Below are 17,993 nucleotides of genomic sequence, written 5' to 3'. Positions count from 1 at the left end.
GAATACCTTCATTTTGTTATGCTAAATTCATCACTGGTAGCAAACATTACTCAACCTACATAGTAAAGAAATTAATGATGAAACCATACCATGCAACAAACAATCTTAATATCCAATAAATTTAAGCAACACAGAAAACACAACGCAGTATTTTAGTATACAACTTCCACTATTATCCTACCATTAACTGACATTGTTTATTTGTTTACAGAAAGTAACTGGTGTTTGTAGGAACCCAGAGTGCCGAGAATATTTGCAAGGACTTTTAGAAAATTCTCTCCCATCAGGAGGGATTTGATTTATGGCACAGTTCAGTGTCAGCGTTTTTTTCCCCAGTGAAGCTGTCAAGTAGTTTGCCACAGCTGACTTAGAAGAACGGTAAAAACAAAAATTAAACTTCTAGAAAAGAAGTGCTTTTCCTCAAGTTATTGGGATAATTACTAGATCTAGATCCTTGATGACACTGTGCACATGCAGAATACATGATCTCCTGTTCCCCAGGCAATGAAGAGCACTGAAGTATCACAAAAGATACAAGAAATAGCAGATGGTACGATCTGGCATAGGAACATTATACAAGTGCAATTGTTTCATGCAGAATTTTGTGTCAACTACCTCAACAACAAAGAAAGGTAATACAGCCCCCTGCAGAAGATGCTAGACACGTCCTGGCATGAGCAGGGAATCATCAAATTTGAGAATCCTAATATTTTCAAGGCTAATATTATAAAACATAATATAACTCAAAATTTCAGAACTTTCAGTCTAGTTTAGCTATCATAAATGGTAACAATAAACACAGTGTCGGGTCGGTCACCTCTAAAATACATAATCCTCTCCCTTTTAACATAAATTATCTTCCCACATAATTTATCACCAGTTTAAACTCTCTTGTACACAAAAAAAATGAACATACAAAATTATGGAGATTGAAACACCCTATTTAAATCCAAATTCTATGAGAAAGCAATGTGGATTACTATCAAAAAGAACTCAAAGAACTCTGTAAATATATATAATAATAAATTACTTACATTTTACATATTCTATTCATAATTTTCTCCTAAGAAAAAAAGGCATATGAAGTCATCTTGTGAAAATCTATCTTCTGACCTCTTTTTATTTCTCTTTATCTTCCCATCAATACCAGCAAAGAGTAAAGAGTCACAATTACTTATGCTCTAACCAGGTCTTCCTAACAAAAACTTCTCTGGGATGGACAGCTTTTGCATGTTTGCGCTCCTGGAAATCATAAAATACACTTTGCGGGGAAAGGGAGGGAATCTGAATTCAAAGATTTAATTTTAATGTGTTCACACAACCATGGTGGCTGGAATAGTTAAGATTTGTCTCAGGACCCTGGTCTGGCAAAAAGCTAGTCCTAAGAAAGAGCTGCTTAATGAGTCTATAAAAATCCCTTAGTTAATAATTTTAACAAAAAACAAATTAAAGAGGAATAAAGAGGATAACTGAGAAAAACCCAACAGGAGTACTGAGGTGTTTATTTCTGCTCCTTTCTCAAAAGGCAAATGAACAAATGAATGATGAAACCCCGCAAACCAGGACACTGTAAAAACAAAGCCAAGGTGAAAGGAAATAAATCACATGGACAGATTCACCTCCCAAGCTAGATGCAACAGTTTGGGGAGAAAGGGGAGCTACCCTCAAACAGACTGAGGAAGAGTGGGAAGGAAATGAGGAAAAAAGTAAGGTGTCCTGTACACAGCTGGGAAACAAGAAGCAGAATGGAAAGGGCCAGAACTGGTCTTATGTCACCTACACTACATGAAATCAGTGTGGCATAAGGGAATCCACAAGCAATATTGAATCACAGCTGACAGTAGAAGGAATGTTAAATGCTATAACCCCTGTACATTACTGTCTTACACATACCAGAATCCTCTGCAAAGTTATATCACAAGTTATTTTTAAAAAATGTTTGCATTTTTTTCCCCTTAAACACAGTATTTAATCTTGAATCAACTGCATTCACTGTTAAACATATTAAGTACATTTTTGCTTCATTCTAAAACACTATGCAAGTATTTCCTAAGGCTTTAAATTCTATTACATAATTAAAATAACAGCATTTAATTAGTGTGTAACAATGTCCTTAGGTCCCACTCTAAGGAAAGGTTTCCACCTAACTAAGCACAAACATTTTATGCTCAGGCCAAAGGAAGCAGTTTTAGCTTCTCTGTCTTGCCGGCCCAGGCTGCCCCAAGGCCAGTGCCTGCTCAAAGACTTGGGCAGCTACACAGTGACATGGATTAGAGTTGCTCCTGGTTAATTTTAACTTCAGGGGCAGCATGATTGAAGCAAGTTTAAGTCTAGATCCCCTTCCTAGCTTTGATGCATTGCAGACAGGATAAGAGACAGAAGCATTGCTGAACTCTGTTCCCATCCCTTTCACTCCTATTTGTTTGATCTTGCATTATTTTTTACCATCTTTTGCTGTAAGTCTATTCCTCTAAAAATCTTTTAGTAAAGCTTGTAACTCCTAAGAGAGATAAAATCGTTATGAACTATCCTCACACTCCTAAAGTGAGCTGTTTGCATGCAAAGTAGGATGGTTGCTCAAGTGACAAATGATAACCTATTTCTGCAACAACAACAACAAAAAAAAAACAACCTGAAACAAAACCCAAACTAGTAAATCTGTTCCTGGGATGCCAGACAGTAAAGCTTAACATTCACTCAGTAAAAGGATGTTGTTTTAATGAGGCTCCAGTGAATTCATTAATTCTGCAAACCCAGAGAAGAAGAAAAAAAAAAAAACCTACCAAAAAACCAACTACAAACAGTTATAAAAATAACCAGACCTGTCACTGAAGGAGGAAGTCAGAAGCAGGTGCTAAAGTATAAGCTCATGCTCTTGTTTTCTGTTGGGAATGAGACAAGAAAAAAGACGTTTCTGTCTGTCCTGCTTCCTGTGTGCTCCTTTTGCAAAGCATCTTTACTTGGTTTCCGTGCTTTTGACTCAAAGATCATACATCCTCCACAGGAATTCCAAAATCATTCTTCTGCTGGCAGCTCAGTATAAACCATGCTACACTGGGAAAGTTTCTCATGTTCAGTACTGTAGTACAGTGGAATATTAAATTTGCATATAAACTTACTGCTCTTGCAATGACTCTAAATCTGCAGATGATCTACATTCATCCAGGACTATTAGAATTGGAAAAAACCAGAGCAATGCTGATTTTGTATGAATAAAACATCTCATTTAAATTGCCCTACAAAAACATGCTGGAATTGCATTAGGGGCAAAACTTATTTCCATGTGAAATACCCTCCTGCATTTCTATTTTGGTTTGACTGCAGGTCAATCCTGCACAACTTGCAAGAGAAGGAAAAAAAAGAAATGCAGAAGAACAAACAATGTACAAGGAGCACATACACAAATGCAGACAAATTATGATCAAAAATGTAACTAGGAGCAGACATTCACGCTGTACTGGGGCATCCCAAAGTACGGAAAAGAATTCAGCAGGGGATCATCAGCAACAGCAGAGGCAGTGTATGTATTTCATCAAACCTACTTGCTTCTGCTGACACTGAAGAGGCAAGTAAAGACCACTAAGTACTGCTATTACAGTTGGTACTGTTGCTGGAACTGAAGTAAGTTTTCAGCCATGACCTAAGGACAGAATGCACAGAAGAACCCTGTAGCACTCTCACCTTCCCCCAAAGAGAAACACTGAGAACAAACAATGTTTTTACATAACCAAACCAACATTGCAGAACACAACAGGACCCTCAGAAGTATTTCCAGTGCTTCCATTGTGTTTTGGGTGAGATTTATGTTTTTCCAATAGCTAAGATCAGCCTGTGCCAAAAAAACAGATGCAGGCAACCTAGCTGAGTGCAAAAGGGAACTGCTGACCAAGATAAAATTGCTGTGCTACACACACTGCTGTTTGGGGTTTGTGTGGGGGTTTGGGGTATTTTGGTTACAGGAAAGGAGAAGAGGTGGAATTTAAACCTTAAAAGCATATTTTATTTTTATAAGCAAACAAAACAATAAGCCTGAAAACAGTTCATAAATGATGGAGAAACACAATGGTGTTTAAAAGGCACAAAATACACAGAACCTGGGATTGACAGTAAGTATCCAGGAAGGCTGGTTCAAGAAAGTATGATGAGCACAGGAAAGAGTATTTTAGAGTGTGCAGCCCTGTGACCATGGCAAGATTCTCCACAAGTATCTTACACGCTGAAAATTAAAAAGAAACTAAAGCCTTCCACCTTTGTAACTCCCAGTGAGAACAAGTAACATGCCCTACTATGACATGTCTGCAGGGACAATGGCAGGATGCTTCCTGCTACACAGGAAAGGAGCATGCTTGCAACAGACCCACATCAAAACTCAAAAACCACATTTGCCAACCCGTAACAGTCACCTTTCAAAAGGCTTTAAAAACACCAACATTTTCAACTAACAACACTCTTAAATGCATGCAAGCCAGAGAGCAAGGCACTCACATAGTGTGGGTGGGAAAAACAATCCTCCAATTCCAAAATTCTTCATTAAACGTTAAGAACAGCAGTTCTTCCTGACATCATCTCACACTTACATTTCTGCTCAGTCTCTCAACATGGGGTATTTTGCTCTTTCTGCTAGGTGATGTTCCCTTCAGTTTAATCCACAGTGTTCTGACATCGAGTTTTCAGATGATACAATCCTAAAGTGACCTCTACCACATCCCTGCTGGCACATCTCTTGTGGGGAACTCCCGGGCTAACAGAGGCCTATTGCTAATCACATAGCAGTGAAGCACTTGGGAGCAAGAAGCAGCTGATAAACCACAGAGTGACTCTACCCTCAGGATAAAGAGCCAATCACCCTCCTTAGTGGGAGTCACTGAAAACAAGGGCAGAAGTTTATTGCTTTTATGAAGGACTGATCTCCAGAAACTGAAAAGCAAAAAGAAATCAGATGGTTTTCAAGTCTTTAAATTCCATCCAGACATCGTATTACTCACCATGAACTTCATGAAACATTGAGAAAAAAACAGTCATCCCCCAATTCTCTTGAGACACTCAGTTGTACAAAAATACAAAATATTCTCCACATGGCTCTATCACAAATGCTCCACAGCACACTAGTGTGGTGGGAGTTCCTCCAGGACTGGAGCTGATAGCTGTGAACCTCCTCAGCTGCCCCTAATTTTACACCAGCATTACAGTCAGTTCTCTGACTACATATGTTAAAGCCCAAAAAGCAACTGTCCTGAATACAAGCATTTTCTTGCAAGCCACTAATGTGGGCCCAGGGCTTCTCATAGCTTTGGTCAACATGGTGGAGATCTTCAGCATGTCCATTTTTCTTCTCTCTGCAGACACTGACAGTGAGAGATTACCTATGAAGACTAGAAGAAGATATAAAATACTCTAATTAGGTGAATTCAGATCTGCTCATATTTTAGATAACCTTATCTAGATTTTCCTTATGCGATAAAAGTGCATGCCCACTCCCAACCAAAACCTCCAACACTTGTAATGGCTGAACAAATATGTGCAACTATGAAATGACCCGTAAATGCTTTCTCAAGGACTAATTCTTCCAGCACACCTACATAATGTTTGTTTTCAGGATGAACTTCAGTTGCTGTTGAAGTATTAATTCCCCTGGATCAGTTAACTGTTAAACCCATAATAACTACATAACTAAAAATGCCAGTGCGTGCTGTTTTATGAATGCAGTCTCTTCTATGCACTCCTGAGTGCAAAAAAGATTAAAACAAACTGTAACAAAATCTTCCCTCTAGTATTACAGCTGATCAACATTACACAAAAAACCACTATTTACTGTGGCAGTTCACGCTCAGCCTTTGCTCAGACTATGCCGGAGCAATATGCTGCTGTTTTGGGATAACCAACACCAAACCAAGCTATGCACCCCCCGTGCCCCACTCCTACTCAAAAAAAGTCAGTCGAGAGAATTTCTCTGGTGCTCAAAATTAGCCTGCAACCTCTATGAAGATCTGCAGCCAGGTCATTCTTCTGGAGCCTTCCAGGTCGCTATCTCCTTTGGTGTTTAACAGAAATTTTTATCTGGCAGACATTTTCCTCTGGAACACTAGACAGCTTCCCAAAACATGGGTTACAGTTATCCCTATCATCTACAGACATCAGCAACTGCTTATCACAACAATTTCTGGCACCCATGCTTGGCCCCACCATCTCTGACACATTGAAGCCATTTAATACTTTCAGAATTGAATCCATTAACGCATGTTGATACCAACATATAATACACATCTTAATCTTCCCAAACCAAAAAACTGTATCCAGCTGAACATTTCTGCTGCGCCATCAGGCCTGAGGAATTTATGCACTAACACCTGAAATTATCAACCATAGCTGTGATTTTTCTCTTGAAGAGAAAATTCATGGGGGGAAAAAAATTAAGTAGCAAGGAATTAAGTAGCAATGGAATCAAATTTTTACATCTTCCACAAAGAGAGAAGGGACAGTGGGTAGAAGAGGAAAACTAATATTCAGAAAAAAAGGCTGCAGAAGAAAACTGAAAATATGAAAAGGAAAAGTCTCTGTGCTTAGATACCCTAGCAAAGGAAAGATTTAGTAAGAATTTCACTGGCGCTCTATATATGCTCCCTCATCTGAGAAATGACATCCTCCAGACTGATGAGATACCACAGCCAGCATTTGCCTGGGTCCCTGCAAAGAATCACACTACCGCTGCTGTTTTATATTAGAAACTGAATTGTTAAAACTTGCACTGAATTGTTAACTCAATTTGTGGACAGAATAAATTAAATATTCAGCTTCTTAAAGGATCTTTTAGAGTGTTGAATCTTTCCACTGGCTGGCTTCACAACCCGGTACATGCCTTTCATCTCCACTTCTGTTTACTTAATTCTTTAGAGCTGTGTTAATTATAAAAGGCCAAACGGGTTAGTGAAGGTGGAGTCAGTCAGAATATTAACCGTCCAGGAAGTAAAAACCTGCAAAAGGTAAACAACCAGCAGCATTTCCTCTTAAAATAAAAAAACCCCAAACATGCTGTAAATTGATTATCTGCCAATGGCTTTTGTTAAAAATACTTTAATAATAATTTTTAAGATTCTACTGTCTGCTTCAGCACCCCAGTATGCTGTAAATCAGTCCAACGTGAAGCAGAGAAGCAGGTAGTGCTAAAATGCAGAGAAAGAAACTTCAAGAACAGCAGGGCTGCCAAGAAACAAGCTTCTCTTCTTGCCTTTGAAATGGCACAACATGGATAGATTAACAACAAAACACCAGGAACACAGGCCTAGAATTTCTCTCTAAGTGTGACACAACTGCCCTTCAAAACGAAACTAAGTAGTGCTACATCTGTAGCCCATGCTCAACACAAAATAAGGCAGAACTTACAAAATACACTCCTTTAAAGATTTGTGCAAATGGAACATTATACACAAGCAGCTTATCAATGCTGTCCAGCCACTGAAGTTTATTCCAAAATTCGTATTTATATTCTTACAAGGAAAAGATGGGTATGGTTTTCATATAAGGTCCAACTCCATCTTATAAATCAGTACATATATATATACACACACATATATAGTATCAGATTCCAATGTAAAATGTGTAAGAGCCATATTCTTTTTTGAGACATCTTGGACAACTAACAGTTGAACCAGGAAGGTTCATGCCAGATACACCGAAGTCAGCAGCAGGCTTTCGGTAGTGGAGGGGTTGTAGCCCAAGAGAAGCAGTACAAAACTGTCCCAGCAGGGACTGCCAGGAGAGTCAGGAGGGGCTGTGGTAGGTGTGGAAGTCCACGACAGAGAAACCAGGTTAGAAGGAGCAGGAGCAGAAGCAAAGGTATCACCACACACTGCCATCCATGTTCCACCTCTGGGAATGTGCCTTATGTGGGGAGTGCTGTGGGGAAGGGGCTAACAGGAGAGCTAGCAGAGTGCTCCTCTGGCTGGTAGGGCAGTTGGGCACATCTGACAGGGGTCCCGCTTCAGGCCTGACACAAAGGAAGGTGCAGAGGGGCTGTGCTGACTATGAAACCTCTGGGCGGGGATCCTGCAGCAGCAGGGCCCCAGCAGGGACCCAGGCACCTGCGCTGAGAACATGGGACACCCTGGTACACGAGAAATCCAGTTGCTGCAGGTGTGCTGTGCTGTGAATAGAGGAGGAACCACAGAGAACTTGGCTGTCTGCTTCACAGGGCAAGGATGGAGGTCTTTCTGAGGTTAAACCCCGCAATTCAGTCAGCAGGGACATGGGGTGGGGAGTATAATGAATGTAGGTTTGAACAGTTTGGTATTCGGGTGTTTTGTAGGAGCCTGTGATTGAATTTCACTGAGTTTTACAGCTGCTCAGTCTACCTCAAGGGCTGGGAAGAAAGGGAGTTTATAGTCCACATATATTCAAACTTAAGACCTCCAGATTTATTTTTTTTTACAACACCACAATCAGAAATTAGAAGTTTGCTAATTGAAAATTGAATTGATTTAAATTCCCAAACAGAATACTTCTTTTGACTCACAAGAGCTAGGCAATGTGTGTGGATGAAAATAAAATAATTTACAGCCGTTTCAGTAAAAAAAGAGCACAGGTCAATATATTTAAATCCAACATCTAACATCACATTCCTAACCCATATTTAGCAGTATGAATGAAATTCTGTTATAGGAGAGCATTCCTACTTTGGGAAGTCTTTATGCACACTTTTTACTTCATGTAAAAATGAAAACATTTAAATAATTTTCTCTATCAGGGGCCCACGTATGCTGATTTTCAAAGGCACTGGATGTATAACTTTGAAGTATATTCTCACAAATCAGTGTTAGCTATAAACCAAAGTAACAGTGCCCTTGCTTTACAAGAAGTTATAAAGACAGTTCATTGTTGTTTGTAAACAAATCTTTTAATTAAAACAAACACATTTCACAGCTTAGTGAAAGAAAAACGTTAGCCATAAACCACTGATTAATCAGCAGCTGACATCAAGAACCAACTTCTTGTCTCCAATTTAATTAAGCAGAGAAGGTTACATATGTATACACATGTGCCTGCTTATTAGATATGCTACGCTACTACACCATCTTGACTGTGTATTAAACAGTTATTAAGACGAGTAATGCCAAGTTTTCATTTGAGTTCAACACCCATCTAACTTAATAGATTTGACATTCCCAGCTCCAAGTTTCCCTTGCAGGTTGAAACCTGTCAAACCTTCTGCCCTTCACTAAAACCTTTCAGTGTGCCTTCAGCAGCTGCAAAAACATTAACGTAATTACAGGCTGGAAATCAGGATCCCCACTCACAAGAACATTACTCTGGTATTGTGAGAACAAAGTCTTGTTCAACAGTAAGTTTTTATTGCTGCACATGAGATCTCTAAAGCAAAACAGCAAATGCATGTGGGACCCTAAAGAAGTTTTAAATCCATTTTACAGAAACCCAGCCAAGTGAGGTTAAACATATTCTGAAATAATACATTGTTGTATGTATCCTTAGAGTTAAAACAGAAGGTAATGTAAAGCTAACTTTTCTTTCATTCTCCTCCCACATCCTAGTGATAGGAGCCTTTCCATTTCAAGAAAATGGAATTCTTGAAAAAGCAACATATAAAACATTCTTAAATCAGCATATTATTAACACCAATGAATTTATACTTATTCAAAAGCCCTCATACTAATCTTCTATGCAAATAAGACATTTCCTGGACTCATAAACTAAAAACGTCTTAAAACCAGGAAACAAGCTGGAGTTTGTGCTTAAGAGCAGTATTTAGTCCTAGCAGACTCTCCTCCTCCCCTTTCCAAACTCATAATTCAGTTCTCATATCAGATATGAAGTGAAATTACAGCTCAGTGTGGAAAATTAGGACCTGACCTTGCAAAAACAAACAGCCTCCCTTTATAACATGGCTCGAAGACTTGCAATAAACCCTGTCCTTTAAGCAGTACTGTATATAGCCAGGCCTGCAGAACTGCATTGATGTTGCTCAGTCAGCCACAGGAAAAAATGCTAGGAAAATGGAAAATAATGTAGAACAAACAGATTAGACTGGAGATACTAGTCACAATGTTTTCTTCCTTCCTGTGTTTTCTCTGCCTTAATGCTCCCCTCCCCATCACATGTTTGTACTAAAAGCAGATTTCCCATCTTCTCTTTCCAACTATCAATCTAAGGGGGAAAAAATAAAGAAGGAGAGAAAAAAAAAAACGAGAAAGATTTACTATCTCTTCACATTCACGATGAAAGTTTCCAGGCACAATAAACCCTGTGGCCATGGAAAGATGTAACAGTGCGTCCTTGTCAGGTGTGAGATTGCTGGAGGATAATCAGTAAAACATGTCTTTCAGAAATCAGAGGAAAAAGCATGAAAACATTTCAGAGGGAAAAATCCCACCAAATGATGCAAAAGGATTATATTTGGATAGGGAAAGGAGAACTGGGAAAACGAGGCACAGGACTTTTCGTGAGTAGAAAGAGCTACTTATTTTGCAGAAAAATCTACTGCATGCAGTTTTTCTGTCTAATTGATTAGGTGCAGGTATTACTGTTTGATGGAGTGAGCAGCTGTTTCTTCAAAGAACCACAGTGATGTATCTTTTGATTCTGGAATATCACACATGTAGTGTACGTAGAAGAAAAGCTCTGCAACTTTAAAAGTTTCCCAAATGACCACCTGAGCATCAGAGTTCTTTGTGGTACATTGTACTTCTTACTACATCAGGAAAAGACACAAAATACATCAGTAAGAATGTGGAGTTGGCCTAGCAGGATACGCACTGCTCCCAGAGTGGACCTGTGTTTCTTTGAAATCTATGACTATGTCTGTGTATAATCTTTCATCGTCATGAGCCACAAAGATGAACAGGTTTCAAGTAAATTCAGCTGGTGAAATGCTGTCTATGTTGCATATCAAGTGTTAGTTATGAATCCCTGAAGGAATTACTAATGGTCAGCTTTGTGTCGCCTTCCTTGGGCACTGTCTGCTCTGGTTTCTAACACCTAACAGGGAGCCAGTGAGCAGCACCAAACAGCTGCCTTTGAGAAACTACAGAGAAAGACTAACACATCCCCTGGGTAGTGGGATTTTCCTATGCCTAAATGATGGAATGGTACTAAAATACACCGAAAGTTACTGCTGGAAATGTGGTTCTATGACAACTGACAGGTTAAAGACACTCATGAGCTGACAGTAACAGCAAAATGACAAAGGCCCTAAAGACAGGCAACTGTTTTTTCATATTTCTTTTTAGTAGACACTCAAAAGAATAAAATATGATTTGATTAAGCTCTTGAAATGGGATGAGCCTTTCCAATTACTCTAGGCATTAGAGAAGTTCGGTAAGTACTGTGAATTGCCTTCAACAGCAGACCAAGGATCTCATCTTGAGGACAGAATCTATGGAATGTAGAAACAATGGTTTAAATATCTTACAATAGCTATTTGCAACTAAACAACAAAGGTATTGAAATACAAGGATAAAGACAATCTTACTTGAGCCACAAAGCATTGAGATACAGCTCAGAAGAGCTTATGTCAACACTCATTGGGAAAAACTCTTTTCAGGATAATGAGAATGAACAGGTTCAAAATGCTAAAAATAACTCCAGGATTTTTAACTAGCATGAGGAATTGGAGCTGGAATCAACTTCTCCCTCCTGATGGGAAACACACTGTTCTCAGCATAGTAACTGCAGGTTCCTCCCTGCCTTGCACATTTTGATACCTCCTCCCCCCACAAAAAGGATGAAAAACACCACAGTCATGACAGTGACCAGTCACAAGCGTGATTATACCCTCAAGTAAAATGCAGTCAGTCTACTGAGATATGGGCAAAACCAAAACATTCTTTTCATTCATCACTACATTACTTGAACCTTATAGTATCTACAGTTAAGTATTATGAAGAATATCACAGAGGAATTCAGAGTAAAAGTCCTCACTATGAAAAATAAATATTTCCACACAGGTGAGGAAATGAGTATTCTCTCACCTATATGATCCCATTGTTTCTGGAAAGCACTTAGAACCAATTCCTGAGGAGAGAAAGCCATTTCAAAGCATGTAAATCCACTTAGCAGAAATAAAAATGGATAGTAATTTTGTTTCTTTTGTCCAGATGAAAGGCAATCCAAATGGCCTTAAAGTGGCAAGGCTCAGGAACCAGCAAATCTCATCAGCTGAACTGGTGAAAAACTGATTTACCTTTGTTACCTCGAAGGAAAAGGGCAGCATTTTAGCCACAAAGGCGAATCTTAGGAAGGTTGGAGAAATAGAAGAAAAACATTGAGCTGAAGATAATGATAAATTCAAATAAGAGACAGTCTGTCCTCAATGCAATGTTAATTCAAGCACTGCCTTAGTCTAGGCACAAAGACAAGTCTTCTGCTTAAATCAGGCAGTACTTTTAACTCTGAGCTTGCTGGTCCAGCAGCACACCTCGAACGCCAGTGGTTATTTCCCTACCAATGCAGCAAGGCTGTTGCTGCTGGAAGAAGGAGGGAGAAGAACAAACAACCCAAAATAAAGGGCCACATTGAGTCACACTACAGATCATCTACCTAGTTCTCCTGCCTTTTAGCAGTAGCTGAGATAACACTGTGACAAGACTGCAGGCATGGAGGGAGCAGTGCTTCTCCAGAACATTCCCCCAGCTGTCAGCAATAGCAGCTTGGGGATTTCCTGAGCCAAAGGTGATAGGTTTGCTCTTAATAATCCTCTGTGGATTTTTTCATCAGCGCAACAAAGCAAACTGAGTAAGCCTTAAGTGGAAAGATAACTTAAGGAACCCCAAAAGCCACAAGAAGGAATAAAGGCAAAGGACTGGCAGGCAGAGTTAGAAATTCAAGTGTCCCTGGCAGGAAGAAAAAAGAAAACCATCACACAGAACTTTGGTCCAAGTTTTACATTATCCACTACCCTTCAAGAATTAAGAATTTCTCAGGAGTTTTCCCCTTCAGTTCATGTAATCACAATCTCCTAGAGGCAGAGCTATTACTCAGAAGTTAGGAGAAGAAGGTGGATTCTTCTATGCTGGGGAGAGCCCAAATTATGTTTTTCATCAAAATATTTCAAAAGAATAATTTGCAAACTCAAATATTTAAGGTGATCCTAACTTAGTTGGCAAGTCATTATGCTTTGGCTGGACTTCAGCATAGTATTTACCATTCTGACAATACGTAAAAGAAAATGAAAACCTTTTCTCCTCTGTTTTTGAGACCCACAGAGCTTAGCAGAACACAGCCTTGCTGAACTGAAGCTATAAACATGTAACAGGGCACAGCTTTTTCAGTTTCAGAAGCTTACTTGATTTCTTCTGAGCATTATGCTTTTCAGGAAGCAGAACTGGAAGTAAGTGTTTTAAAGTATTTTTTAATTTATTTTTTCTAGACAACCTATAACAGCAGAGGGTATAAGGAAAGTTTTGTGTAAACACAAACCCTGTCCTGACAGTCTGTAAGAACCCACCAGAAATGTGGGCGTCATGAAGCTCCTACCAAGCTGCTGCATTTGTGTGCAGCTCTCTTCTGTGTATAACAGTCCTGACTATTACATCCCAACAAACCTTAAGACATGCTCGTTTCTCCAGCTTTGGGAAGAGGAAAGCAGCAATCCTTTCACTGCTTTCTAAAATTTCTTGACTTAAGAGATTGTGTTAATAGTGTAGCAAGGCAGAGGTAAAAAAAGAAAAAGAAAGAAGGTTGTACCATCATCAGAAAGCAATTGTACTATCTCCTCTTACCTACCACTGATTTTCAAAGCCACAGTGATTAGTATTGACAGGATTCCTGCCAACTCAAGATGCTATTAGTTAATGATATGAATTTCCCTCTGGTTCTTCTTGAAAAAGATACCAGCAACAATAAAAACACCACTGCTAGCTACATTTATAGCTGCAGAGTGACTTCAGTAAGTAAATTAACATTTTAAAAATTAAAAGTTAAAGAACCAAACTTTTTCAATATACCAACAACCAGATACTGGATGGCTTGATACCTGCATCAGATGACCATTTTGAATTTTTACTCTTTATCACATCATACTGGATTTCAAGATCCTAACATTGACTAATGTGTAATAACGCCAAGAAAAATTAAAATTATTTTCATTCTGGACCAAAGTATTTACAGCTATTACTATTTGATTTACAGTACCATTTGAGTATGAGCAGTATTGATGTAATGCAAATTGATAGAGTGCAGTACAAACTCTAGTTCTCTGCAATCTAGTAAAGCAACTGCTCCTTAAATGCATTAATTAGAAGTTCTTACTTTTTGCCAAACCTAGCTCACACTGTCAGTCTTGCTGGTTTCAGTAACACTATCTACTGGACAAAGTCACTCACACAAGATGGAATCCGTAGGTCTAGACCCTTCCATCCTGATTTATAAGTAAGAAGTACATGAGTCTAAGCAGGAATTTAACACTTACGCTTCCACAGTTGTTCTTACAGTCTGTTCCTCACCATCTTCATCTGAGCTGCTACATGTTGCATCAGAGTCCAGGTCCTTTTCCACACGAGACAGCAGCCCTCCAGTAGAAAGTGCAAACCCACGGATTTCACCTGGTGCAACACTAACTCCGTTCTGTACGTCCACACTTGAACTACGCTTTGAAGTACTTGTGCTGTTTTCTGGCCAACCTTCAGTGCATCTGAGGGAGCTATTGCTCAAAAATCTAGTTGGCTCATGGAAAACCTTCATTCTCTGAAGCTGATGTTTCACAAAGCATTTCAGCTGCTGATCACAGTGTTTGATAACATGTTTTGCCAGGAGCATTTGTAAACGCTTCTGAGTTCGTTTGGCGCGACTGATTTCCATTTGTTGCTTAGTGACACACTGGAGTAAACGAGCATACACCTCCTCCTGGGTGCAGGTCAAAATCCCTTCTGAAGGCCCATGAAGAATTTGGTGTAATAAATCCCCTTTTATTGTTTCAGTGCAGACTTCCAAAGCCCTACCCAAAACCCCATTCTTCTTGTACCATTTACCATTTAAAAGCTGCATTTCTTCTGCATTACTGGATTCAATTACACTTGAACCTGAAAGTCTCTGCATCCCTGCCAAGTTCGGAGATGTGGTCTCTGAAAACGTTGCCCCTTTGACCTGTTGCTCGGGTTCTGAATGACTAATCTGACCAAATGATGTGTCAGCACCATTATGTAATGTTTTTCTCATCTTGGAGCAGCCGGGCTCTCCTGCTTTCTTTTGCTTACCAGTTTTGTTGCTAAACGCAGAATTTGTACTCATTAACAAGACAGACTGATAGCACTTGGAGGATGGTGGGGAACCAAAATGCTGCACACGGAAGATATCATTCCTGAGGTTGGGCTCAGCAGTGGGGAACCCCAGGACTGAGCAAGTAATCTGTGTGATGGAGTCCTCTTTTATCTTCTCTTCCACTGCTCTGGAATTTTCCATGCACAAAGCTGTATCAGACTCCATAGCTCTAGAGGACAAAGAAGGTGACAAGTGGATACCATGACCTTTTGTTGTTGCCTCTCTGAGGGCTGGTGTCATTATAGCTATGACAGGTAGTTTACAGCAAACCTGAAAATAACATGGGCCATGTAAATTTTCTCATTTTCATGACACAATACAAACACAACAACTCTGTTAGACATTTCATTCTTTCAACATTTCGACATCATTCAGAGATTCCATACAAAAGAACATTATCTAAAGAACACAGACTATGTTGCCTCCCAAGTCAAACAAGAACACTCTCTCTGCTGTTTTTTTTTTTTATTTCATTCAGAGGCTGATCCATGTGCAATGAAAGCCTTTACATCTCAGGGGAATAACTGTTCATATCTCATTTCATTTTTGATCCTATCAGTCTGAGAAATAAGACCCAAAAAGTTCAGGTCTGTCATCTAACCTTGCCTAAACTGAAAAACATGGCCATGAACAACGTGACTGGCACTATTGAGAGAAACATATTTACTCTAAATCTATATAAAGCAAGCATTTGATTAATTATGATATATTCTTATACATACACATTAAAAAACAATCAACAATGCTAATGCTTTCAAAACAGAAACTCTTAAGTTCTGAAGTTTCCTATCAAAAAGGAGTTCTTTCCTGAGCCTTCATATCCCACTCTTTATTCATCAGGCACTGTCTGTGTAACATACAGAATATTTTTCATAATATCTTTTTTCATAATGTCTTTTTTTGAGGAAAGACAGTTCTCCATGACAACCCTTTTGCTTGTGGCTTGCCATTTAACAAAGGGTTCCCAGACTCTGGGATCAAAAGACCAATGTCAACCTTTAACCCTTCTTATCAGCAGCTATGCTGCCAAGTTATACTGTATCTATTTCACAGCATACCACGCAGGAATCACTTGCACAGTACTTACAGCTTTGTTTAGGAGATGGTTAAGTAAACCCAATGAATGATTTAATTGAACATGGCTTGCAGAAGCCTGAAAGATAAGTTCCTGTCAGTTCTTCATTAAGAAGCTAGAGAAAAAACCAGAAACAGTAAGAGAGCAGTAGCAAAAGTGATTGCAGCACAGTAATGCCACAGTAAATTCTGCTGAACCATGTACTAGTTGAGCAGCACTTCCACTGCCCTCCTTTTAATGTCTCCAGTTTCCTTGAGCTCCACAGCAACTGCCTAGCTCAGTAATTTTCAATACACAGATCCCCACAAGGGGTCAATGATTCTGAGACTGCTACATATGGACTGTAAGAAAAAATCTGTCTGAAGCCTTAGCTTGATTATAACTACAGGTTTTTTACACTGAAAGTGCAAATATTAAAGTGAGATGTGGAAACCTAGGGAGCTGAGAAATACCAGTTTGGATACTTGATCCTTAACCCTCAAAATGGGAAGCAAAACACAGAGAGCCACATGCTCCAGTACTGCCTTACCACTCTCTGTATACTTTATTCACCTTTCATTGCTCCATGTGTACTTCAACCATGAGGTTTTCATCTCTGTACATCACCTTCCTAGCATCACTGGGACCAGGTTTGGTGGTCCTACTGTTAATCCTAAGTGATACCACTAAAATCCACAGGATTTTAACCTTTATAAATAAGCCAATAACTTCAGCCTACAGAGGAGCTCAGCACAAAGCCCTCCCAGTGGACAGCTGTTCAGGAAGAAGCCCATTCTAGGATCAGACAGGGAAATGCACTGCTGAGAACTGGAGCTCCAAACCCTAAAGGCTCTGGTGACTCAGCGATGCTCTCAGCACCTGGCTGACTTGTGTCTTTCTTCTTGTAAAAGCTAGCAGACCTGTGAATTTGTAAATCCAAAGGAGTATGGATTCAGACACCAATGCCCCCCTGCCCCTAACACACGGCAAATAACTATAGCCAGTCAGCGAAATTTTGCATGGCTAAAACACAAGGGGAGAGAACTGAACAGTTCTGCTGTGGGGTTAATGTAAGCTCAGGAGTCCCTGTGTTGGACCTCTCCCTAGGAATTCCAAGAAGCTCTCCAAGAAGAGCACCATCAGCCTGGTATCTACATGCACCTAGCAATTTGCTTATAACTTTCAACTTTACCATCCACCTCCCTTAGTCTGAGTGGTTTAACAGGCACAGGTTGCTATTCCTGAAACCCAGGAAACATCCACACACAGTGGATGCTGTTCAAGCAAAAAGTAGTTTGGAGATGTGCATCACATACCTGTATCAAGATGGAGGTTACTCAAAGAACTGGCAGCACAAAACTTTAAAGTGCTGTGTTTTAACTTGATCACATTCCCTCAAATACCACACACCCTTTTGGTACAGTTCCAAATCTCCAAAATTTCAATTAATACTATTAGCAAATTATTAACTTTTTTTTCATCTGGGGGACTTCTTTTTAACTTTTCTAGGGGAAAGAGGTGAAGAAATCAAAGTCCCCTTATGTGGAACACAAATATTGCACTAAAGAGCATTGATAAATCACTAACTAATTTGGAGTGCCTGACAGAGGATGCTCTACAACATAGTTAAAAATAAGTAAAATGCTTTTGAAGAGGGAAATCACCCAATTAACTC

The 17,993-nt window shown here is 39.5% G+C and overlaps 1 protein-coding gene across 7 annotated transcripts in view; it reads right to left on the bottom strand.

Moving 5' to 3' along the window:
* KANSL1L (KAT8 regulatory NSL complex subunit 1 like) overlaps positions 1-17,993 on the bottom strand; it is a 65,269-nt gene that overhangs the window by 43,408 nt on the left and 3,868 nt on the right. For 5 of the 7 annotated variants that reach the window (XM_042035447.1, XM_042035444.1, XM_042035449.1 and 2 more), the window contains exon 2: positions 14,417-15,433. In XM_042035447.1, the coding sequence (XP_041891381.1) occupies positions 14,417-15,429 (1,013 nt within the window). In that variant the 5' untranslated portion in view covers positions 15,430-15,433. Of the gene's footprint in view, positions 1-14,416; positions 15,535-16,351; positions 16,472-17,993 lie in introns of those variants that run through there. The other 2 variants (XM_042035446.1, XM_042035445.1) reach the window with 2 other exon arrangements.

This window comes from Corvus kubaryi, unplaced genomic scaffold, assembly GCF_017639235.1.
Source record: "Corvus kubaryi isolate FWS band 111438036 unplaced genomic scaffold, C.kubaryi_AGA036_p1.0 37383, whole genome shotgun sequence".
NCBI classification, from domain to species: domain Eukaryota; kingdom Metazoa; phylum Chordata; class Aves; order Passeriformes; family Corvidae; genus Corvus; species Corvus kubaryi.
This window is presented reverse-complemented; position numbering and strand designations above follow the sequence as displayed.